This window comes from Bactrocera neohumeralis, chromosome 5 (genome assembly GCF_024586455.1).
Source record: "Bactrocera neohumeralis isolate Rockhampton chromosome 5, APGP_CSIRO_Bneo_wtdbg2-racon-allhic-juicebox.fasta_v2, whole genome shotgun sequence".
NCBI lineage: Eukaryota > Metazoa > Arthropoda > Insecta > Diptera > Tephritidae > Bactrocera > Bactrocera neohumeralis.
In genome coordinates this window covers 32,121,633-32,147,481 of record NC_065922.1, presented here as the reverse complement: position 1 = coordinate 32,147,481, position 25,849 = coordinate 32,121,633, and the positions used below count along the sequence as shown (strand labels likewise).

General features: G+C 36.5%; 1 protein-coding gene across 2 annotated transcripts in view; it reads left to right on the top strand.

The window, feature by feature from the left end:
- The window catches only part of LOC126759515 (proton channel OtopLc), a 138,128-nt gene that overhangs the window by 76,458 nt on the left and 35,821 nt on the right, over nucleotides 1–25,849 (top strand). For both annotated transcript variants that reach the window (XM_050474340.1, XM_050474341.1), the window contains exon 3: nucleotides 19,561–20,424. In XM_050474340.1, coding sequence (XP_050330297.1) covers nucleotides 19,561–20,424 — 864 coding nt within the window. The remainder of the gene's footprint in view (nucleotides 1–19,560; nucleotides 20,425–25,849) is intronic.

Genomic DNA, 25,849 nt, shown 5'->3' with positions numbered 1-25,849 from the left:
GTGTGCGTGTGAGTGCGGAGAATTGTAAATCGCCAAAGCGCATTGCTTGGGCAAATAAATTTTACATTTTACATTTCATTTCTGAATGTAAACCACAGGCACTTCAAAGCCGGCAACAACTGCAAATATAGTAGCATATATACATATATAGGTATTTATATGTATTTGTATATACTACTACCACTACACGCTCACACAGCCAGCTGTGGCAGCTGCGCGTAAAGAGCGCTTTGTCCTCGTTACCCAGCTGGGCGTATGCCGAATGCTTCTTATTTAGCTAAGTTCAACCAACTTTTTGCCTACTCGCCTATATATTTTTACAACAAATACGCACACATACATACTCACACACACAAAAATACCGTTAACATGGATACTTGCTTTTCAATACAAACAAACAAACATAAATCCACTTTGCACTTTAGCGGCGGCAATAAAAACTATGAAAAATGAGTTGCGCACAAAACACCAACACCAACAACAACAACAATAACTAAGAAGCGGTGAAAAATTGCAGCGTACCGAAATAAAAATGCACAGCAGTGAAATTGCGAAAAACGAAATAAAAGCAAAGTGTGGAAAAATTGAAAATAGGCGCAAATGTTGAAGAAATGTGGCAGCGACGCCGCCGCAGCGCTGATAAGGATAATGCACCGGCGCACCCAATGACCAACAAGGCGAGCGCCTAACAAAAAATAACAAAAAACAAAAGTATGCAAGCTGCCTGTAGATTTTGGAATTTTCATATTTTCTCCTATTTTTCATTTTTTTATACCCTGCACAAGGCATATCAAGTTGGCCGGGAAGTTTTTAACATCCAAAAAGTCTCTTAGTTTTTGAGATATCGATCTGAAATTTTGCACATGTCCTTTTCTCCCAAAGAAGCTGCTCATTTGTTGGTAACGCCTAAATCGGACCACTATAGCATATAGCTGTCATACAAACTGATTGATTGGATTGAAGTGTCTGTATGGAAATCTTTCCTAGTTGACAAGATATCTTAAAAAAATTGACATCGGTTATCACCTAAAGCAATTGTGCAATCTCCACAGAAATGGCTTAAATCGGATCACTATAGCGTATAGCTGCCATGCAAACTAATTGGTCAGAATCATGTCCTTGTATGGAAAACTGTTTTGTTTCTAAAGAAATCTTTACGAAATTTGGCGTGGATAATTATCTGAAACAACGGTAAAATCTTCGAAAAAATTATTCAGATCGGATCACTATATAGTATAGTTGTCATACAAACTGATCGATCAAAATTCTGTCCTTGTATGGAAAACTTTTTTGTTTGATGAGATGTATGCACCAAATTCGGCATGGGGTTTTGTCTAAGGCAAGAGTGCAATCTCCGAAGAAATAGTTCAGATCAATTGACTATAGCATATAGCTGCCATATAAACTGAACTATAAAAATAAATAAAAATAACGTTTTGCATTTTTGATGGTATTAGAAAAGCACCTGTGAAGGGTATTATCGCTTCGGCACAGCTAAAGTTAACGGTTTTTATTTTTTATTTATTATAATTTTTTTGTTGTCTTTTTTTGACGAAATCAAAGAGGAGCAATGCACTGCCGGTGAATGCCACAGTGACTTACAACGCTGTGGATCCACAACACATACACATGCATTTCTTTGTGTGTACCACTATTTACTTGCCTTTATGTCTGTGCAGCTGTAAAATTGCCCGGAGGCTGTATGCTGCACCGCCGCAGCCCCACATACAGACGTTACAAGTGCGAGCAACGCTTGGAAAAAATTTAATGCCATGCAGCTGGAGAAAAAGTGTGGAAAAAAATGCAAAAAATATGAAGAATTGAATGTGTGCTGTGTTAACTGTAACAGTGTAGGAAATCCATAAATTATATTTCTTTCTTTCATTTTGCGCAGTTTTTGTATTTGAAAAGGAATTTTGTGCTTGAAAAATAGTGCAGGCAAAACCGCAGAAATGCATGCATAATCAGCAATGTGCTGATGGACAGTTGTAAATTACCAGCAGCAACGCCTGCAAATATGCAAAACCCACTGATTGTGATATGTGTAGTTAGTTTTTGCGGCTTTCATTCAATACACGCGCACACAGAATATGACGGCGTGTTTTGCTGTTGTCCAGCTTACTTTAAGAGGATTACTTTGCCGGCTGCTTTTTGGGGGAATATCATTTTGAGAGAAAATAAGTTTAAAGTTTTAATTAACATTTGCAATATTTAAATGCAGTTTTAAGTTTGATAAACGGCTTATTTTTAATTGAGCTGTTTGATATTTGATTTTTATATCTACTTAATTTATAAAATATTTGTTTTAGCTTAATGTCAATATGTTTTAATTTGAACGCACTTTCATTTGCCTTATTGCAATTTTAATTTATTGCGAGATATATATAACAAATAAGGTGCTTTAAAATTTTTTTAACTTTTACCCGCTCTAATGTTTCTTTTTAATGTAAAAAATGCGCTCAGCTCGGTCTTAAGCGTCCACTCTGCGAGCACCCTAAGTCGGTCTGATGGTGCTGTATATACGTGAACTAGTTCCTCAGTGCTTGAGATATTGATCTGAAATTTTGCACATGTGGTCCTTCTCCCTAAGCAAGTGATCATTTGTCGGAACCGCCAATATCCGACGATTATAACGATCGGAATCAAGTCAGCTATCATATAAACTGACCGTTCAAAATTAAGCTCATATATGAAAAGTTTTTGCTTGTGATTTTTTTTGGAATTTTTACAAAAAACATTTGATGTCCTTTGAGTCTTTGAGCTTTACTATACGCTAAGGCAAAGTATTATTATCGTTATGAAATCGTTATACCGTATATTATATATCGTTTTACGAAATTTGTAAAATTTTGAATTTTCTAACCATTCTTCTTGAGTTCAGCAATAGGTCTTAAGTTTGGTGTGGATTTTTTTTTTTTTTGATCACATGGAAATATTTCAAAGGGTACGAGTTAAGAAAAGTAATTGAAGCACGCTAATTTGCATTTGTAAATGATTTACAAGCTTTTAGTTAAACAAATTTCCAGTACTACCGTCTTCTAATATATATCACAAGTATATATATCACAAACCACTACAACTAAATCGACTAAACTTGTTAAGAAAATGAGTGAAATCATGTGATAACCACGACCATTTCACATAAAATGCTTATGTTGAAAAGTGCTAAAAGAGCCGAGCTATAACTTAAATAAATACACCACTTCACAACCAAGATATATGGAAATTGTACAGATAACTCAGCGTAAAAATTGAACGTTGGTCGAGACATCACTCTCTTTGAGTTGATTTTATATTTTATCTCAGGAACTTTTCGCTTGATATCAGCTATATTTGGTGCATAATATAACTCCAATATTCTTAAGTCACTTTATGAAAACTGGCGAGAGCGAACTACTGTCTCACCTACTTCTTATATAACACAATTTCAAATTCCATATGATGCCTGCACATTACATTATATTTGTAAATCGAGTTTCAATGATTTTAATGAAATAAAATTTGCACATAAAGTGCTGTTAAGGTATTCCATCTCACATCCAACTATACTTGATATCAAACGATAACAAGAAAAAACGTTAATTTCGGCTGCACCGAAGCTAATATACCTTTCACAGGTGCATTTCTTTTAGTAACTATGTGTTCAGTTTATATGGAAGCTATATGCTATAGTAATCCAATCTGAATAATTTTTTCGCAGATTATATTATTACCTTAAGCAGTAATCCATGCCAAATTTTGTGAAGATACCACGTTAAATGCAAAAGTTTTCCATACAAGCCCTTGATTCCGATCGTTCAGTTTGTATGGCAGCTATATGCTATAGTTAACCGATCTGAACAATTTCTTCGGAGATTACATTGTTGCTTTAGAAAATAATCTGTACCAAATTTCGTGAATATATCTTGTCAAATGCAAAATTTTTCCATACAAGAACTTGATTCCGATCGTACAGTTTGTATGGCAGCTATGTGTTATAGTGGTCCGATATTGGCCGTTCCGACAAATGAGCAGCTTTTTGAAGAGAAAATGACGTTTGCAAAATTTCAAAACGATATCTTAAAAACTTGCGGGACTAGTTCGTATATATACAGACGGACGGACGGACGGACAGACTGACAGACGGACATTTATATATATATATACTTTATAGGGTCTCCGACGTTTCCTTTTATGTGTTACAAACTTCGTGACAAACTTAATATACTCTGTTCAGGGTTTAAAAATATTCATGTATCTAGATACCGAATATATAGATTTCAGTGCCTATGGCTTACCTTTTCCGAAAATATCGATGAATCTATGAGATAACTTAATGAAAATAAAATATCATAAATATCATATTTTTCTAGAAATAATATGTCATGATAACAAAAATTAATAACATCGCGATGCATCGGTTCAAAACTCACCTAGCCTCCAAATACCCAGAAAAAATTTCAAATTTTTCATTCACTTTATGCTGTGTATGTCGACATTGATCGATTGTGAGGTCTCTTGGAGAAATTAAGGGATCGTCTCACTGTAATAGCAGTGTGTCTCTGTGCATAACTTGTAAAAATTGCAACCCTTGCCCACCTGTACCTAAAGTACGAATTTCAAGCTTCTTGTTAAATTAATAGCGCATATCTTGGTAAATATGTAGGAAGTCTTAGCAAAATTAAATTAAAGTATATAACTTATCGGTTATTCTAAAACTTTATTCCGAAAATATGTGAAATTGGTCTTTGAATTTCTCCAGCTCCCATATACGACACTTAGTAATTTTAATCAGTAATTTTATCAGTTATCATCATAAAATTGCCTGGAAACATGTTTTCGAGTATACTTCAGGCCCCTCAAAAGTTATTCCCATCATTGCTAGCCATATGCCTAGCTACAATATACGCGGTGTTCGAACCATTTCGAATATCCATATGACTTTAAATCGTTTATATTGGTTAAAAAATATGTGATACCTTAATGAAATCAAGTGGACTTAAAACAATTAGGTTTAACACTGAATATGAATACAATTGATTCAGGCTTTGGTTTAAACTTCACATCCTAATAAAGTGTGATCCATTTCGAAGTTTCCTACTTTCCAAAAAAAAAAAAACAAAACCTTCATATTTAATGGGGAATGTTTATTATCATTCGAAAGAACATTTGTTGGCATTTGTTTTTTGAAGATTATCTGTTTCAAATGTTGGCCGCGGGCACGTCTCAAATAGTCTATCCGTTGAGTCCAATTTTCGATGGCTCGTTCAAGCATGTCGACTAATTACTGGCGAATGACGCGCTATTTTTTGACAGCGGGATTGTCCGCATAGACTATAGACTTTACATATCCCCACAGGAAAAAGTCTAACGGTGTGATAACGCACGCTCTGGTGACCACTCGACCGGCCCAAAACGTAAAATTCATGTTCACCGAAGCGTTCTCTTAATAAACCCATTGATAGTGGCGATGTGTGAAAAGTGGCGCCGTCTTGTTGAAACCAAATGTCGCCGAGATCACGAGCTTCAATTCCAGGCATCAAATAGTCGGTCACCCTTGAAGGTTCCGTTCTCACCAACATCATTTTTGAAGAAATATGGACCGATGATTCCACCGGAGCACAAACCACACCAAGCCGTTATTTTTTGGGATGAAAAAGCAGCTCTTGAATACTTTTAGGTTGTTTTTCGTTGTTTGCAAAAGTCGCAAGTTTTGCTTTTTTCCATACTGAATGAGCCAGAAATGGAACTAATCGCTGAACAAAATTTGGGCCCATAGAGCGAAGCAATGTCGCTTGGGAAGGTCGAGCGGCTTCACTTCTTGCACAAGCTATATTTTGTACGGTTTCAATTTAAGATTTCGAGGTAAAATGCGCCAAGTCGTTCCATACGTCAGTCCGAGTTCAATGACGTTCAGTGTCCAATAATGAATGCTGGGTCTCAAGATGGATGATGGTGTTGCGAATAGTACGCTCAGTAGGCTGATTGTGTTGACCATAAGTTGAGCGAAGCGCGCGAATCACATTCTTTACAGAACGTGATTTTTTGTAATAAAGAAATGAATGATTTGTAAACGTTTTCGAAAAAAAGCGATTAAAGAAAAAACTGATTGAAGTGAGCGGCTGCATGCTACAAGACTGTAACTCAAAACATATTTGAACATTACAAGTTTAATTAAAATTATGGTATGCTACTTCTAAAGATATATAATAACAAATTATGTAGAAACAATTTAATTTTCTTAAGTTTTACCCTTGATGAGCACTTTAAAAAACTTGTCATAACATTAAAAATATTTTATTCTCGTTAGAAATCCCCTATAATTCCAATATAATATTATTTTATCCGTCAATACAGAAGTTCATGCGTAAGTGGTATTAGAAAGAGGCTTTAAGTATTTAATGTTCATATGAACTTCGAAACATTCAATGCAAACTTTCAATTAAAAGCACAATCATAGATTATATCCACAAATAAATATATATGTATGTGAATATGTATATTCAATAATGAGACTTGGCAGTTTGCAAATGGAATATTAATTGACTAAAATGTAACCATGACATTCTGGTTTTAGAAATGAAATTAAATACCAAACAAATGAAATAACAAAGTTTGTCAGCTCAACAAAATACCCCACTCGCGTTGTTGCCACACCAAAGCCACCACAAGTGTAATTATGAGCAACGACAGTTTGCATGTGTTTCGGTTGCACGGAGGCTGAAAATTAGCAGGCGCTCGATAATTTGCGTTAGCAGCAGGTAGTTGCTGGTGGAAAATCGTGCGAGCGAGATAAAATCGACAGCAACAAAAACCAAGTAACCGCTTTCAACACAATTGCACGTAAATGCGAATATACTAGAGTGCACACAGCGCTAAAAATATAAATAATGCGCGCAGGATGAGCATTTAGCTTGGCTTGCATGTAGCATAAACACCGCAATTGGTATGAAATGCTGTAATCTGAGCTGTAATATATGAGAGTATGTGTATATATATATATATACTTGTATATGTATGAACGTTGTTTTACTGCTGTTGCAGTTTGGTGGAGTTTCCATATTTCGCTTAGTTGGCTGAAACTGTCATGTCACTAATCACACTAAAAAACTCCCTGGGCAGGCTTGGTAGACTCATTTACATGCACATTGATACATATAAACATAGTATATGTAGTATATATGTATGTTTGTATGCCAACATGCTTGTGTGGAGCAGACATAGAAGTACTATTTCCTCTAATAGATAATTACAACTCTATGCAGACTCATTTTAAATATGTACCTATATGCACAAACATATTTCTATTTCCTCATACCTACACTGGTGACCATATAATTGGAACTATATTTATTTCACAAAAAAATAAATTAATTTCGGTTAAATCGAAGTTGATATCTTCAGAAATAAAAAAAGCTTCCATACAAGAACTTGATTTTGATCGGTCAGTTTGTATGGCAGCTATGTGGTATAGTGGCCCGATCCGAACAATTTCTTCGAATATTATATTATTGCTTTAGATAATAGTTCATGCAAAATTTCGTGAAGATATTTTGTCAAATGAAAAAGTTTTCCATACAAAAAGCTGATTTTGATCGCTCAGTTTATATGACAGCTATATGCTATAAAGGTCCGATCTGAATAATTTCTTGGAAAATTATAGCATTACCTTGAACAAAAATCTGTGTAAAATATCATGCAGATATCTTATCAAATAAAAATATTTTCAATACAAGGATTTGGTTTTGATCGGTCGGTTTGTATGGCAGCTACGTATATACATATGGTTTAGAGGTCCAATCAGAATAGTTTTTTGGCAGATTGTAGTATTACCTTGGAAAACAATCTTTGTTAAATTTCATGCAGATATATGTATTTTCAAATAAAAATGTTTTCCATACAAAAACTTGATTCCGATCGCTCAGTTGATATGACAACTATATGCTATAGGGGTTCGATCTAAATAATTTGTTGGCAGATTGTAGCGTTACTTCGGACAAAAATCTGTGTAAAATTTCGTGAAGATATCTTGACAAATAAAAATGCTTTTAACACAAGGACTTGATTTTGAGCGATCAGTTTGTATGACAGGTATGTGCTATAGTGGCCCGATCTAAACAATTTCCGCCGGATTATGCTCTTGCTTTGGAGGATGGTCCATGCCAAATTTTGTGAACATATTTTGCCGAATAAAAAAAGTTTTCCATACAAGCACTTGATCTCGATCGTTCAGTTTATACTGCAGCTATATGATATAGTGGTCAAAAAGGGCGGTTCAAAGAAATGAGCAGCTTCTTGTTGAGAAAAGGACGTGTACAAAATTTCAGATCGACATTTCGAACTCCGAGAGACAAGTTCCCATACACTATGTATAGACAATGATGTTAATGCTTGCAACATAATCGTTCCCAATACCGTGCCCACCACTGTACACTACAAAAATTTGTATGTGCAGCAGTATTTCCTCACAGATTATCGCAAATTTGTTCAGATCCCTTCAGCTCTTACTTAAAATGTCTCCAAAGGAGTACTTGCAGCGGCAGTAACGCGGCAGCACAGGCGCTCATGAGTGGAAAATTGCATTTTCTATGCTCATAACTAAAACCAGCAATTGCTGCACGTCTGGGTGTGTGCGCGTAGACTAGTATCAGCCAAAGTCACTGGCGTTGGTGGGTTTGCGGTTACTGTTAATTTCGTTGTTAATGCTCGGCTTGGGCGCCTTTCTCCTGTAGGATACATAAATTTACACCACTTGGCGGCAATCGGTGGAGCAATCGCGCTCAAGTGCAGTATTTAGTATGTCTACCACAAACATCCATTGCGACCGCCGGTCCCGCCCTCAACAAAATGCATTAGTGCAGCCTCCTTTAGTTTAGCGAGTTTAAGTTTGTTTTTCAGCACAGACTGAAATCCTCTGGAACAAAGTTTTTGTTTTGAACATTCGTGAGCGTCGAAACGACAAACTATGTTATGGAGTGCGGTAAAAGTTTTCACTACGGCTGTTTACTAATACTGAGCGATTGATACCGTGAAGTATTTCGTTCCCTTAAATTAAAAAAGTCCAGTAAAATTAAATTCCTTATAATGCACGTCCTTATTGGCAAAAAACTGGGACATTCGACTTTTCCAACCTTCTCTTAAGGCGAATTTTTCATCATCAAAATCATAGCGCACAAAAAAGAACAGGTAAAAATCACTTGGTGTCTGGTCCGGATTATAAAGGGATACATAAAAACAACTGGGACTCAATATTGACGTACTTTTCCAATGGAACGCATTTCTATTAAGGACCGATTCTAGGCGATTTTTTCAGACATCAATTATCGACAACGCAGATCCAAAGCCTGCAATCTCACTAAACACATACTGTACATAGCTAAATGTCCTAACCGTCAATCCTAGCTTTGCCACCGTTTGCGCCGGCTCAACGCGCTTTGACCACGACCATTTGCCCTTGACGATGTCGTAAGGGACCAGTAACCATTCGCTTCAGAAATGGATTGATTTTGTTGGGCATCAGCAGTGATTCGGATCCTTAGGTTTATTTTCGTTAACTTGTGTAGCATCCATACATCTAGCTTTTTTTTGTATTTAGCCTGTTTTAAATGAGCCCGTGGCAGCAAACATTTTCAAAAGAAGTTTTTAGAATGCCTACAAATCCGTTCCGTTTCAGTTGAACATGAGAACGGATGATTAGACCTATCTAAGCGACTCACAATCTTTTTGCTTCCCGTACTCTTAGAAGTTATTATACACTGTACCCCGTGTCAATGCCGATTTCTGTGTGATTATGTGGGTTGGAGAGAGTGGATGTAACAAAAGCTGTAACAATGTTTATTTTTTAGCAGATATAGTTTTTGTCTATGATTTTGTTTGTGGGCTCAATCGTGTTTTTGTTTTAAACATATCGGTTCTCTTATGATTAAGAACTTCGAAAAAAGTGGATTAGTAGATACTATCGAGATAATCGTTTAATTCATCTCGAGATTGCCCATTACTACTTTCCACACTCTTTCTCACCAGCATTATTTTAAACTCTTTTTAGTTTGGTATTTCAAAACCTAAGTTTTTTACTCGACAAAAATGCCTAGATTCTATTTAAGGGTTAAAGAATACTGCTTAGCAGGATTTTTCGACAATTTGTTTCATTCCTTTTATAACATTTAAAATTTTTATAGTATTTTACTTATTGTGATTTTCTAAAGTATTATACAAAAAAAAGTTCTTCGTTTTTCATAAAACTCAGCACTTTCCCTAAAGCATACTGAGCGGATTGGTGTCACAAAACATTTATTATGACTCAAGCTCATGTATCTGTGTTAATCTAAAGGAATAGTGCCAGTGAACTAGTGAAGCATACCGATTCCTCATAGACAATAGTGTCCTTTTGGTGAAATGGCTCAAAATCTCCACTTGACTTGGCTCTCAACAAAGAAGAGTTTAGAGTTAAAAGTATGCTACTTAAAATTAATCCCCAACTACACTCAAAGACTTGGTGCATTATAGAATATATCTACGTACATATAGTATATATGTATATATATAATTCGCGCTAAATCGGCTGTATTTGTGTCGCTAGCGTTGAATGTCACATAAAGCGGTGAAAAGCGCGATTTCATAGCCATATGCACATTCATTGCCAACATTTCAGCTTTTGACATAGACATGCCAGTCATTTCTTATGTAAGTGTACGTGTGTATGTCAGTATATATATGTAGGTCAGCCGCCAAGCCCCAAGAATAGCTTTAAGCTTTGTATTTGCTGTTAAATTCTTTAAAGCCAAAGTATGCAGGCATCAACTTTATTGTTCGAAAGCTTTTACTGTGAAAATAGTTTTAGTGACATGAAAGCATTGTTGGCTTTAATGAAATAAAACAGGTACCTTACCAACTTTTCCTTCAACGCTTGTGTTAGTGTTGTTGACCGTGCATGGGCGCGTAAAAAGTAAATTAGCTTGCTAGTTTTTTGACTTTCTCTCTTTTATTTTTCGACTCGCCTGCTCAGCAAATTTGCATAAAAAGTTTCAAACCAGAAAAGTTAGTTAGGAATTGTGCTTTGCCATGAATGTCTGAATTTAGTTTCGGGTTTTATTTTCATTTAATTCTGATTTTCATTATTTTAGCATTTTTGATTTATATAAAAGTTTTTGCCGCAATGGATGCTCCCTTAAAGTGATAAGTTTAGAAAAATATTGTTTCAGACATGACTGCTCTTTTTATCTATAAATGCTATAATCGAATGGGATGGTATAATTATGCTCATGAAGTAATATATGGTTTGGAAACACGATGCATAAGTTGGGAAGAGAAATTCGGAAAAATATTGTGACTTCTGATGATCGGCAGCTTTAAAATACTTGAAATTCCTTTTCGGAAATTTGTTGGCTACAGTCTGAATAATATATTTTAGTGAGTATAAAGTCGTTTATTCACCATTAAGAACGTTAGTTTTTTTAAACAAATTTAAACGTTTGTACTTGTGGCTAATACTACTGCCTTAGAAGAGTCCGGGAACTCCAACATAATCCTCATAGAACTCTTTCTCGTCCACTACTATGTGGGTCAAATCCAAAAACTGGTTTTTTTTACCTAATACTCTGGCTGGTTTACAGCTCAAATTCTCAATGCTCAAAATTCAATTCTCTCAAGTAGTTATGGACTAGTTATTATTAATGTGAGAATCCTTCGTTTCAATTTTCTATTTTTTCCTATTAATGCAAATTAAAATTCATATCTACTATTTGAAAAAATGTTGTATGTATATATATCTCCCATATTCTGATTTCTGAGGGCTTCATAACTCGATAATAAACAAGAAAACACATTAACTTCGGCTGCATCGAAGCTAATATACTCTTCATACGTGCATTTCTTTTAGTAGTTTGTATAGAAGCTAACTGATATAGTAATCCGATCTGCACAATTTTTTCGGAGATTATATTATTACCTTAAGCAGTAATCCATGTCAAATTTCGTGACGATACCACGTCAAACATGAAAGTTTTCCATACAAGAACTTGATTCCGATCGTTCAGTTTGTGTGGCAGCTATACATATGTGTAAAGTGGTCCGATATCGGTATCTCAAACTTAAATTTCCTTTGTCCTTAAATTTGATTATTAAATAAATGCAACACATATAATTTAAATTTCAGGACTGAACTCGGGGTCCCGAAATATATTTTCGGGACTGAAATTATTATTGACATTTGAAGAATTAAATTGAATATTTAATATATTTATTGAAATAAATTCTTACAAATTAGAAAATTCGGGACTGAACTCGGGATCCCGAAATAATTTTCCGACAAATGAGCAGCTTCTTGAAGAGAAAATGACGTTTGCAAAATTTCAAAACGATATCTTAAAAACTGAGGGACTAGTTCGTATATTTACAAACGGACAGACAGACGGACATGGCTAAATCGACTCAGGTCAACATACTTATCATTTATATATATATATACTTTATAGGGTATCCGACGCTTAATTCTGGGTGTTAAAAACTTCGTGACAAACTTAATATACCCCGTTCAGGGTATCAAAATTATGATATATTAAAAACTTTTGAACGGTGAATTTTAAGAAAAAGTTGGAAGGGACAATTTTTATAGAGAATTCAGTGTCCTACAAATATAATAGACGAGATATTTTTTTAATAGTACATACTATTTGAAATACTACATGAATTTTTATACCCTAAAGGAAACATCGGAGATCCTATAAAGCGCAATTATAAATGATCAGCGTGATGAGCAGTGTAACTATCTAAGCGGTCGGGAATCATACGTGATGTTGCAAAGACAAAACTGTATGTTAAGAAAAATTAAACAGGGATTACAGACTGAATCTCTCAGTCGATGGCATCAATAATTCAAAGATTTTAGGGTTTGCACAGCCTATGTTTCTTCACTTTTCATATGACCGCGATTACTGCTTAGGTCAGAGCCGCAATAAATCTCAAGGCGCTAGCCGGAAGCTCTTGGGGAAAGGACAAAGAAACCTTATTGACAACAAGCAAGACATTCAGCTGGCCGGCCATATCCTACGATATGGTTGCCTGGATGATAGTGAAACTCAAGCAATTACAAGATGCCCCATGATCTTTCCTGTTGAACGTTAGAGAGCGATATCCGCATGTTTTTGGTTCAGGAATATAATGCACTGCTCTCCAAGTAGTTTCTGCTGGGATATTTTCGCAGAAACCATTTTTGAAGTCATTTGCTTGAAGTGGAGCCGTCTAATAGGAGCCTCTTGAAGCCTTTTGTTGATTCCGTTGGCGACTGCACTCTTGTCTAGAGCAAAACACATTACACACGTACTTACCACCATTCACAGTAGAGCTATTGACACCTTCACCTACTCCCTACTCTCTTTCAGTGAATAGTGCACTTGGAGTGAAACCAGTCGAGACGAGGAGCTCGAGTTGCCTTGAGAATCTAGAATGAGCTTAGCGACCCTGATTTATCAAATGTGTGTGCAACGTGCAATGAATCCCAGCATGTCTCTAACCTCCTTTCTGATTGTCCAGCGAACCCCACTCATCCAACATCTCTTTCCTTATGGGCCGACCCGTGCGAAACAGCTTACCTGGGTTTGCCGTTCGATGACTTCGATGTCAATCAGCCCCAAACCTTACCACCAAGCGGAGAGTTGATAACGGCTACAACAACAACAACAAAACCGAACTAATTTTATATAGCCATGTTCGTTTGTCTGTCTGTCTGTACTTACCGAAATTTACCAACCAAACTACTGACCAAAATTCAGATAAAGTTCCATTTACAGAGGGAACTATATGAGCTAGAACGCATATTCTTTTAAGTGTCTTATATTTAGTATTAAGCTTAGTAAAGAGTTATGGGTTTGTCTACCAACTTTTTAGTAACATTATTGTGGTACAATTGGGATTGTGCTTTTAAATAGGCCTCAATTTGGGCGATTTCTTTCCAGTGACCATTCGCTGGAGTTCTGAGGACAAGACGAAAATTTCTGGTCAGAACCGTAGACTGTTATGAATTTGTATGATATAAAAAAATCAATTCATGCTCAAGTTTCCCTTGTTTTCATTGATCGGTTGATTTTGATCTTGCGCGGTCTCCACTTTGAACAAATTTTTATTTTACCGAAATTAATTTCAACAATATTTCCAATATGTTCCTTTAATATCTTTAGAATTTCAGATATTACGTTCTACTTCATTTTACAGCTATCCTCAAGCATACCTTGGATTTTTCTAGGTTGTGGAGTATAATTCAAAATTGTAAAATTTATGAAAATATAGTATAAAGATATACGAAATATCGCTTTATAATGTGATAATATTCATTTAATTCATGCTGCTCCATGAAAATATGTCTGCTATGCGCCAGTCACGTTTTCCATTTGCGCGCGTTGACACCGCAAGCCGCAACTTAATAAAAGTGTCACTTTCGCGGATTTATGATGCTAATTAAATAAAATCACATTATGCACATTGTTGCTTGCAACATTTTCATGCAAATTATTTGTAGGCGCAAGCCGAGCAATGATTAAAACTTGAATTACACAAACACACAAAACCATAGATCAAACGTCACTCATACGCCCAGGCGGCTGTGAAGGTTCTCATAGTGCAAGTAGAGAAACATAAATTTCTGCAAGTGAAAGCGCGCATATTTATGGTTTGGTGTGAGTGGGAAATTACATAAATCTTCACTTCACTTTGTAATAGTATCCGTTAACTGAAAGTATTTATATTGCACACATATGTACATATATACATACATACAAAGATATCTACGTTGTATGTGGATTACTATATGTTTGCGAGGTTTTATTTTTTATTAATGCGAACCTAAAGTGATCACTAGATATTGACCAAAAATGGGGCTGCAGGCAATTTGTTTGTGTTTGACGCGTGTGTGTGTGTTTATATATGTATATCATGTGCTACTACCTGCTGGGATACTCCCATTGTGTGTGGTTTTAAATTAACTTTCCCGCACAAATTGGATTATACATGCTACAAATAATTTTTTTTCCAACGCTGCTCATTGTGGGTGGTTGCAATTTTTTCTTTTCATATATATTTTCTTTACTGAGTTTAGTTATTTATGTTTATGCATCCTTTTCCTGCCTGTACGCTACACATTTCTTTGCTAAATACACACAGCTGCAGACATCACTCCAATATGTCGGGCAAAAAAGTGTATTGTTAATAAATGGGGCCAGTGAAAGAAGGTAAATAAATTCAATTTGCCGTTGACAAAGCAACAAAAAGTGAAATGAAGCAAACAAGCCAGTCAAATAGTCCTTCACAGTGCCTCCACCCAGTAAAGTGTGCGAAAGCGCAAAATATTAAATTAAACTGCTATGAAGCTGCGGCCTCTTATACTTTTACTATTGACTACCATTATTGCTGTTGTAGCCGCGAACACCTTGTTTTACCTGTGTGCCTTACATGCACTTGTTTAGCTCCATGTACACCACGTCGTATGCGCGACTTTTGTCGCTTGTGCTTGCCACTCTTGTTCTGGCAATACTTGCTCACACGTATTGTTTGGCAGTCGTCGGCGGTGAATTGTGTTATTTAATTGTGCAGTCGTCTTTCCTTTTGTTCGGTTGTTAATTAACAAAATTTACAGTTACACGTCAGTCTTATATTTGCGCGTCTCGAGTATAGAGTTTTCGTGCAGCAAAATTTATTTTATTTCATGAAAATTGATTCGGATTGGTGACGTTGGAGTTCAATGCTTAATTACAAGGGATTGTTTCCAGAGCAACGGAATTGCGCTCTACTGTTCTCCTTGGTTGCAAATTAAGAAAGTTAAGGTAGTTGCTTTGTTATTTGCCGCTTTGCCATAAAGAGTATTTAGCTCATTGGGTGTTTGAATTCGATAGGTTGATAGTGAAATAGTAATAAAAGGCGCGTTCCAAAGTAAACAGGACTTAAAAAAAAACAGAACAAATGGGCTTTTCGGCAAAATCAATTTATTTTATTCAAAATAGTTTTCTTCTGCTTCAATACAGCTCTTTGCACGATCCAAAAGCATGTCGAACGCGTGTTTTAGCTCGTTGGCTGGTATGGCCGCCAGTATGCCGGTGCAAGCCTTTTGAATGGCCTCTACGTCTGCATAACGCTTTCCTTTCTTGGGCAAATGCATTTTTCCAAAAAGGAAGAAGTCGCACGGTGCAATATCAGGTGAATACGGGGAGAGGTTAATGGTTAAAATGTGATTTTTGGTCAAATAATCATCCTTCGAATGTTAGATTTTGAGCAATTTTTGGTCGTCAGTCAATTTGTGCGGAACAAACCATGCACACACCTTTCGTAAGCCCAAATATTCGGTCAAAATGCGATACATCGATGTTTCGGAGATGTTCAATTCCATTTCCATCAGTTTTAATGATGATTTCGGCTGATTTTTGATGAGTTCATACACAGTTTCGATGGAATTTCCAGTGATCACGGATTTTTATTGGTCCACATGCTGATCGTCATTTATGTCCTCACGACCACTGTGAAAATGCTGAAACCACTCGTGCACTCTGCTACTGGATAGGCATTCATCGCCAAAATTTTGTTTCATCAATTGAAATTTTTCGGTAAAAGTTTTACCAATTTTAAAACAAAATTTAATATTAGCTCTTTGTTCGAAGCTCATTTTCGCACCGATAACACAAACATACTAACACTTAAAACGCAATAACTTCACTTCCAATCCATGAGATGTCATGAAATTCTCACTGGGCAATCGATAAAGATAACAGATTCTAACGCAGCCGTCTACATATAGAAGGCGCTAGATTCAAAAAATCCTGTTCACTTGTGGTTCGTTTTTATAGAAGAAAAACAGTAAAATATGAACCATATTTTCTGTTATCGTGCCCATCTTTAACGCATACTTAAACAGTACTGCCTCAAGAAACCACTAAATTATCTGAAAAGTCTATTTAGTACGAAATCTTATCTTTCCAATGCCATAGCTTAACGCTGAAGCCATGTGGTCATATGAAATATAAACTAACACAAAAAGTCTGTGATCTTTCAGACTCTTCAAAATCACATTTGAAACTGCGATTAAAATAGTAATATGAAATTTTTAAACTTATCACTGATGCCTTCCTCGATGAGGCTTCGAACAAATGTGTATTCATGAAAAAGTAAAGTAGTAAGAATTGAGCCTATTAATTTTTCTTCAATTATATATATTCTATATAACTCATAGACTGACCGACAAAATTCGGTCTATCACGAAACATATTAAAAAAAGTTTCCTGCGTTTCATTAAAGAATCTCCGCACTCATATGGAGCAAAGTCGCCCGGATGTTCGAAAAGCCTTATATTAGTTATATAGGTGCTAGGTCTAGTTTTCGCCCAATTATTTCAATTTTAGGCACACTGGTGTACTGTTATGAGTAAACATGTTCTGTAATTTTCATTGAGATAACTCAAATATTGGCCGATATATCCAGCATAAAGTCACCTGGAAGTTCGAAAATCTTTATATTACATATATATGTATAGGGGGGCTACGGGAAGAATTCACCTGATCCAACCCTGTTTTGACACAATGACATACCATTATCAGAGAAAAATTATCCCTGCATTTCGGTTACCATAGGTACTGGGGTCCAAATATTCGGTACCTAAGGGCTTCAACAGTTTTTACTGAATTTGAATTTTTGGTCACAAGGTAGCACACATTAAAAGCATTATTGAGACAAATTTTTATTCCGTTCCATCAACTGCTTCTTGATTTGTGTACTGGAAAGTGAAAGAATCAAACGGGAAGTAGTCGTGGTTGTTGTCCGATTTTGTCTATTTCATTTTGCATTCCGAAAAAATTACGATTTGGTGCGGTTTATGGGCCGTACTTCTACCGTGATTATAAAGACCGGCATTTTACTGTGAATGGGAATCGCTACCGCTCAACGATAACTGAATATTTTTGGCCCGAATTGGATGATATGGACTTGGAAAACCAAGTTTGGTGAACGTATTATCTCACGAAATGGCTCTCTTAAATGGAGGCTATGCCAACAAGCCAGCGAGATTAATGAACGTAGCGCTCGATTTATGCTTGAAAACCACAGAAAATTGGGTTAGGGGTCTGGACTTCTACAAGCGTGCCCATGGTGGCCATTCAAAAGTAGTCGATTTCAGTTGATAATGGCATTGAATGTACTTTCACAGGAATAAAGAATTCCATTGATATCACAAACCGTTTTCGTTTTATTTATAAAAACTTTTGTAGCGCTTTTATTGAAAAACCCGTTAATATGGAACATATCTAAGTTTTTACTCAAGTTACAGCTTGTGCGGACTTAGAATTCATTTCATCCCTATTCGAAAACTCGCTATATACATTTGCCAATACTTTGGAAAGGCAGGGTATGAATCTTATTGCTCCGTTAGAAGCCGGATGTTTTTCACAGGTTAATCTATAATGATTACCTGCAAATTTTTCAATGAATTTTTATTCGAAGCTGAAAATTGCAATAAAAAGCAAGCATCACACTACTACAATATAACATCCCAACGAAATGGTAAAAAATAGATGAAATTTTAAATTTTTTCGAAATTCTCTCAACTGTTACATGTACTTTGAACAGCTATATATACATGAAGTGTATATTTTCTTTAAATTGTGCTCTAGTAAATGCCCTCAAGTTGTACCGAGCATTATGTGCCAGCAAAACATTTTATCACTTAATGCAAAATGCTCAAGACTTTCGTCATCTCAATGAATGAAGTCTTCCCCGAATTGAGTTCAAAGTGATTTTTTCATAATGCAAATTGAATGCATCGCTTTGTCCGTACAAACGGGCGTATGACGCGCGCAACAACAACAGCAAAAGTAACACCACAGTGATATCTTCTTATTTTTTTCACATTCACTTTCGCTGTTTTGCGAAAAATACTCACCCCACGGTGGCAAAGTCGTGCCGACACCAACGCCAATTAGGGCGTTCAAACAACTTAAAACTGAATTATCCAATTTAATGGTCACAACAAAAAACACTCACACACATGCCGAACCAGCTACTAATAAATAAATTTGCAAGTGTTGTTGTAAATCATTTTGATTTTTTTTTATTTATTATTGCGCGACTACAGCGATTTCAAGCACATCCGGTCTGTGGGACAGTTGGGCACATAAATCAACGGCACCGCCATCGCAGTTACTCGGCGAGTGTGAGCTATGGCGGGCGGTTCGAAATTTACGGCTGAGGCCGTTATACGATTTTGTGCATAGAAATTTTAAAGTTTTGAATATTCATGTTTTTATTGATGGCACTGAAGAATACTATTTGTGGTTAACTAGTTTTGAAGTTGTAAAAACAAACAAAGAGAAAATAAAAAAACTCAACGAGCGAAATATGTTGAAAAATTCGAAAAATAATCGTAAAAGTTTAAATTTTAACGATAAATATATGAAAGTGTTCGTCAAAGTTAACGGTCCTTAAGGTCCATTCAAGCGACCTTAGTGATTTTACCAAAAAATTTATATAAAACAACAAGCAATCTATATATACATATACAACTGACTTTTATATGGCTGCAACAACATTTTCTCGTTCCAATTCCACTTGCAGCACCTACAGCGACTCGGCAGCCGCGTCTAGTGAAACCTTAGACGCCGCTTCGATCGTCTCACCCACCATGGCCGCCGCACCGCCTACCGTCGCCGCTGCCACGGCGAGCACATCGCTCAGCTACCAGGACGAACAACAGCCGCCACAACATGTGATGCGCGCACACCTCAGCAGTCATCATCACTATCACCTGCCACACCAGTTCCAGCATCCACATCATCAAAATCATCACACACACGGTGGTGTGCCCGTAGCCACACCCACAGTGCCCGCCAGCTATGCGGGCGCACAACATCTGCTGCACCATCACCACAAAACGAGTCCCTACAGCAGCAGCGCAATGGATGAGGATAGCAGCGGCAGTGTGAGTGGCGTCAGCGGTCCAACGCCACCAGCCAAACCGCCACACACACAAGAACGTCGTTCGCCGCCTAGCAGTGGCGCCACCGCTGCCACTATGGCCACTTCTAGTGTCCTGCTGGTCGCAGATGCCGCTGCTTCAAGTGCTTCGGTGTCGCCGGGCCGCTTGGCCAGTCGTTCGGGCTCTCATCATCGTGTCACCATTGATGAGTCGAATATAGCAACGTCGTCGGCATTGAGCCATCAGTTGGATGTTAGAGGTGGTGACGGTGGCGATGATGGTGATGCTGGTGGTAGTGGTGGTGGCGGTGCAGGCGGTTCGGGTCCACCGTCGCCCGGTTCATCGCATCGACGTCTCTCCTCAGCGCTGGGGGATGATCGACAGACGGGACATTTAGCGTTAATGTATCATTCGCACCAGTTGACCAGCTATCCGGTGTTGCCAGCCATCAAGCGAACGCATCGACCGTCATTCATATATCCACCGATGCCGCGTGTCAGAGCGTAAGTACACTTTTAATTTGCTTTTATATGTATATATACTATATTTTATTTTTGTGTATTTAAATCGTATATTCTCTAGATAGGCTAGTAACTGTATATAGCATATACTATTTCTCGATAACATCTCAGTTATTATTTGCATTCGCGGTAAAATTGTTGTAGATTAAACTAGGTAAATAGGCTAATTTTTCGTGAGGTCACGAATAATACCATTTGGACAGCTAGAAAAACCAAAAATCCTAGACTATTTAGACCGAAAGTCGTGAGCTTCTTGAGCCATATGTAAAGGTATCGTTTCTGGCACTCCCAAGTGAAAAGCGCTCAGAGAACTTTTCTCACTTGCGTGAACTTCTACACGTGGCTCCATCCTCGAAGTATGACAACTGAGATGATTCAACTTTAGTCTAGCGAAAGTTATACAGTAGAGGAGAAAGTGACTAGTTGTGTCCCCCGCATCTTCCTCATTGCTACCTTGACAAGTGGCGTTCTCCAAAACCTTTAGCTTCACCGTCTTAGTAGTAATGGGATAGTGTCGATTTAACACACCTATCATTGCGGTGATGTGAACCTTGTTAAAAGCTAGCAGGCATTCCACTCTGGACCAGAAGGCTTTCACAACCCCACAAATCCTGGTTACTAACCAACGCTTGCTGAGCTCGCGCGAGACCTATAGATGCAGCGCCCGAATGCACGAAAATAGAAGAACCCTTCACTCATCCTAATCCTAATGGAATTTGCGTAAGAGTACCATTTTTTGCAAGCTCATCGAAAATTTCCGATGGGTGCCCGGCACACAGACAAGTTTTAATACCTGTAAAATTGGCATAATGCTGCTGCTAGTGAGGTCATGCATTCTTTAAATAGCTTTGTGCTCACTGTCAGCGAGTATTGCTAACTACCAAGCAAGTTCATTTCAAATTCAGGAAAGTACTACTCTTTATAGCAATTGATTCTTATTCGGTCCAATCGTTTTAAATAATATAGAGTGACGATTGCATTTTACATAAAATTTCTTATTTTCCTTACCAAAAAAATCCCAGACGTTTCACTCATCTACTAATACGAACGAATACCGGATTAGGCTATTATTTGGAGATACTGCCGGGTATATACAGAGGCGCGATATATTGCTTGCTGCTTTGGAAGCATAAAATATTTTATAATTTTTGAAAGATATATATACCGCTATGTTGTACATATATTGTGGCAAAAAATTACCCTGATATTGTAAATGATATTTCCAAAAAATGTATTTGGGATAGTTGGTCCTTTAATATGAGCGCGGTCTGTCAACCAGTTCATTTACAACAGCTGCTTAAGTCGGTCCATCTAAGTAGTGCATTGCGATTTTTACAATGGATAAAAATTTCGATCAAAGAATTTGTCTCAAATTTTGTATTTCTAAACAAATTTCGTGTGCGGAATCGTTGCGAATATTGGAAAGGGCTTACAGTAAAAACACAAGTCTACGAGTGGTACAAAGCCTTCAAAGACAGTCGAGAGATCGGTGACGCCATGCTTTGTTCTGGACGATTTTCGAACTCTTCAAATGATGAAAATATTAAAAAAATGAAGGATATGGCGTTTGAAAATCGTCAGGCAAGTGTTAGATAGATGGCAGGAAAGATTGACATCTCTCGGGTGTCCGTTCGAAAGATTGTGGTGGGTATTTTGGTTATGAAACGCGTTCTTGATCGATTTGTCCCGATAAAGCTGAACTGTTTCAAAGAGAGTACGATTGTGACCGAATTTATAGCCAAAAACGCAATGAATACCATCGATCAACCACGGTATTCACCCGATTCTTTCTTGTTCCCCAAACTGAAATTGTCGCTCCGTGGAACCCGCTTTTAGTCGATTAAACAAAGTTCGCTGAAGGAGCTGAAGGACATGCTTAGGAAAAGTTGCAAGCGGCAGATAAACACTGATGAATACTTATAATTAAATATTTTGAGTTCTGGGTACTCTTTTGTCACAATATATATACTATATATCGAAACAGTTAGAATTGGTGTTTTCTAGTTGTTTTACCGAACATCTTTCCTGAGCACGCTTTTCTATTGTGGCAGTCTTACTCAAAGAGAAAGATCTTTTCAGCTGTAGTACTAAAAAGCAAAGACATTCCATTTTAGTTTTATAATTTTTGTGGTAATTTCTGTGGTGAAATCTTTTAGAGGATGAAAGTCATCATTGTGCAAAAGATTTTTTGAAAATACATTTTTTGCTTGAAAATAACTTTTTGCTAAGTTCTCTTTTACCTAAAATTTACATTATTTTAGGTTTCCTTGGTTCGGAGTTCACTGCAAACAAGTCATTTCAGAATAGTGCGATGTTCTAAAAACTGATCAAAATAATACTGCACCATTATATAGTCTAAAAAAAGTTTGTAATTTCTTCACTAAATTTTTTTCCTATACTTTTCAATGTTTATGATGTCACTGGTTTCTATTTTCTGACGAATGTACAAATCCCTTGCCAAACCATACGTTTAAATGAGTAATTTTCCAAACACACTTCTTCGTATTAATCATTTTCCTTTACTTTTCCAAATCGAGTCGTCAACTTTTTGGCTTAGAAGCTTCACTGTCCACCACAATGTAATCAAAATTACATACCAATATCATCTCGATTAGTTTATTTACTGCCATTGGCTACTTTTCTTTCGCTTTCATACTTTTTCGATTGTGCTTTCATACTTGTTTCGAAACATTCATACATTAACTAGGTTTGATATCTCTTCTCTAAATGCGTAATTTACATAAAGACTATACCACCCCATTTTTGATCTCTAAAGATTTTTACAGAAAAACAAATACAAACTAAAAGAAATATTCCCGAATATTTTTTACTTGGTTTTAATTTTAAAAAATATTGTTAAAGAGACCAACAAGTTAAGCTAATCAGTTGAGGATACTGTCATTTAATGAAAATAATATGAACTGCTTTTTGCAAGTTCAATTTTTACTTAATTTTACATATTTCACGCTACTCATATATTGTATATATATATTCAATGATTAATGGAATCAGTAAAGCAAAAAATGTAAAGAGAAAAAAGCTCTTAAATTTAAACTTCAAACTGTAAAAAATCTGTTAAAATACGTTGAAATTTCTGAACATTTGTTGGGTTTTAATTCCAAGAAGCATTCCAGCTCAAAAATACAAATATTTACAAAACAATTTCTACGCAAATGTGACAGCAGTTACCTGCCAATACAACTTTACATAAATTTAACAGGACCTTCGGCCGTATACATTTCCAAAACTGATGTACAAAAAATAAAGGAAAATTTTAAAATTTTATCCATTCAATATGTCACCGTAATTATTTAAGAGCGCGATTCAAAATTTATTTTGGTATCAAAGTGAGCCTTGATTACTTTTTAACATATTTCCGATTGCTCTCTGCAATTTGTCAATATCCAAGTCAAAATTTGTATGAAATCAAGTTTGTTGGCGCTATATATGCACCTATATACCATTATCCCAAACATTTTTCAAAGTTCCTAATACCATGATGGCGACAAATTCAATTAAAAGCGAATCATGTGCCTCGCTGCCTCAGACACAAAGGCCAAATCCCACAAAATTGCTTCATCAATTTTGGAGAAATTGAAAAAAAAAACGAATTTTGTCAACTCAAAGCATGAAAAATGACTTACACGCGCATATTTATGCATGTACTTGTATGTACATAAGTATGTAGTATACCGAACTTATAATATTTCCTTAAACAAAAATTGATGTCATAAACATTAGCCCATGTATGAGGACCCAGCGACAAGAGTGTACTGGGTATGTGTATGTCTTTTATGTTGTTCATTAAAGGTCGTTTAAATCTACAAGAGCCACGAAAACTCACGCTTTTGCTTTTAGCAACTCACTTCTGGGCTTTTCCATAAATTTCTTAATGTCTCCTTCTTAGTATTGTCGCCTGCTCTGGACGTTCTTTGGCGCAAAGACAAATTGCTTTGTGATGAACTGCGAGTTCATAAATTTGACATGATGTTGAGATTTTGGCGCTGTACGTATATGTAATATATATGTATGTATGCTAAGTAGAAAATATGATTCGTTATGGTTTATTAAAGTTTGAAAAGTGTAATTTTATAGACTTAGACTTGATAAGGTTAATAAATTGTAGGCCACCGAGAGTGTAGATACATGTTGTATGCTATTATGTAGTTATAGGACTGTACTTGAAATTCAATAGCGATATTTTTTTATTAAAAAAAATATATAAAACATTTGATTTAGTAGGGCGACAGCCGCTTGATATGGTGATTAATAGTACACCCTCCCATTACGTTCTTTCTCAGTAATCGGCCAGCATTAAAAGTCAAATGTTATTTGCAAATAGCGGTCTCTTGGCAGACGATGTACAAATCCGAATATATATTTTCACCATAAAATCCTTCACATGGAAACCATAAGACGTTCGGAACTGTAGCTTATGGTTTGTAGGTCTCTCCCCTTTTGCTGATTAACATTGAGGTGCACTCCACAAAAATGCTCAGACCAGAAACTCAGTCAAGCATGTAGCAAATGTGCAAGGCTACGTGTGGTTTTCAGTCGGACAATATTTTTTTCGGAATTGGTCTTTTTGACAGCTGCTGTTATACACAATTTGGTTTGTCATTTCAAAATACATAGATTTATTCCGGAGCAACGTTTGCAAATCGTGGAATTTATTATCAAAATAACTGTTCGATTCGCGCGACGCATTGCATGCATTCGGTCGTACAGTACTACCGAAGATCTACTTACTGCCTTGAAGCAGAGTTTCGAAGAAGACCCGAACGAGTTCGTCCGCTATCTCGCGCAACAATTGGAACTATGAGCATTCGTTTTATGGAAGATTTTGCGGAAGGATCTTAGTTTCTGGGTTTACAAAATTCAACGAAAAACCGAGATGGCCATCGATCCCAATTTTCACAAGAACATTTTTTCAGCGATGAAGGTTTTGGTAGAATTGTGACATTTGGAGTGATGATAATGCCCATACCATTGTTTAAACGGTTACATCTTCTAAAGGTCGACATAACTTCTGTTCCATAGGTAGAAGGGTGAGCCATGATTAATGACATCGTACCCGAATTAGAGAATGTTAATGTGGACGACCTTTGGTACGCGTCGTGGGCCTGTGACACTTCTTCCGAGAATTCACATTGTTGAACTATTTTATGTGTGAAGCTATGTGACCACATATGGCTTCAATTGCTGTAAAAGTTTGTCAAAACTTGGGCCTTTCGCCTTAATTTTTTTCTACCAGCAGCGGAAGTCATTTGCCTAAATCATTTTTGAAACATAATGACAAACGCTTATCTTTATAAAAAAACAGGACTTGTCGACTGATGCGTTAGAATCTGCTATCTTTATGGACTGTCCAGTGATCAAATTTCATTGATTGGAAGTGAAGTTATTG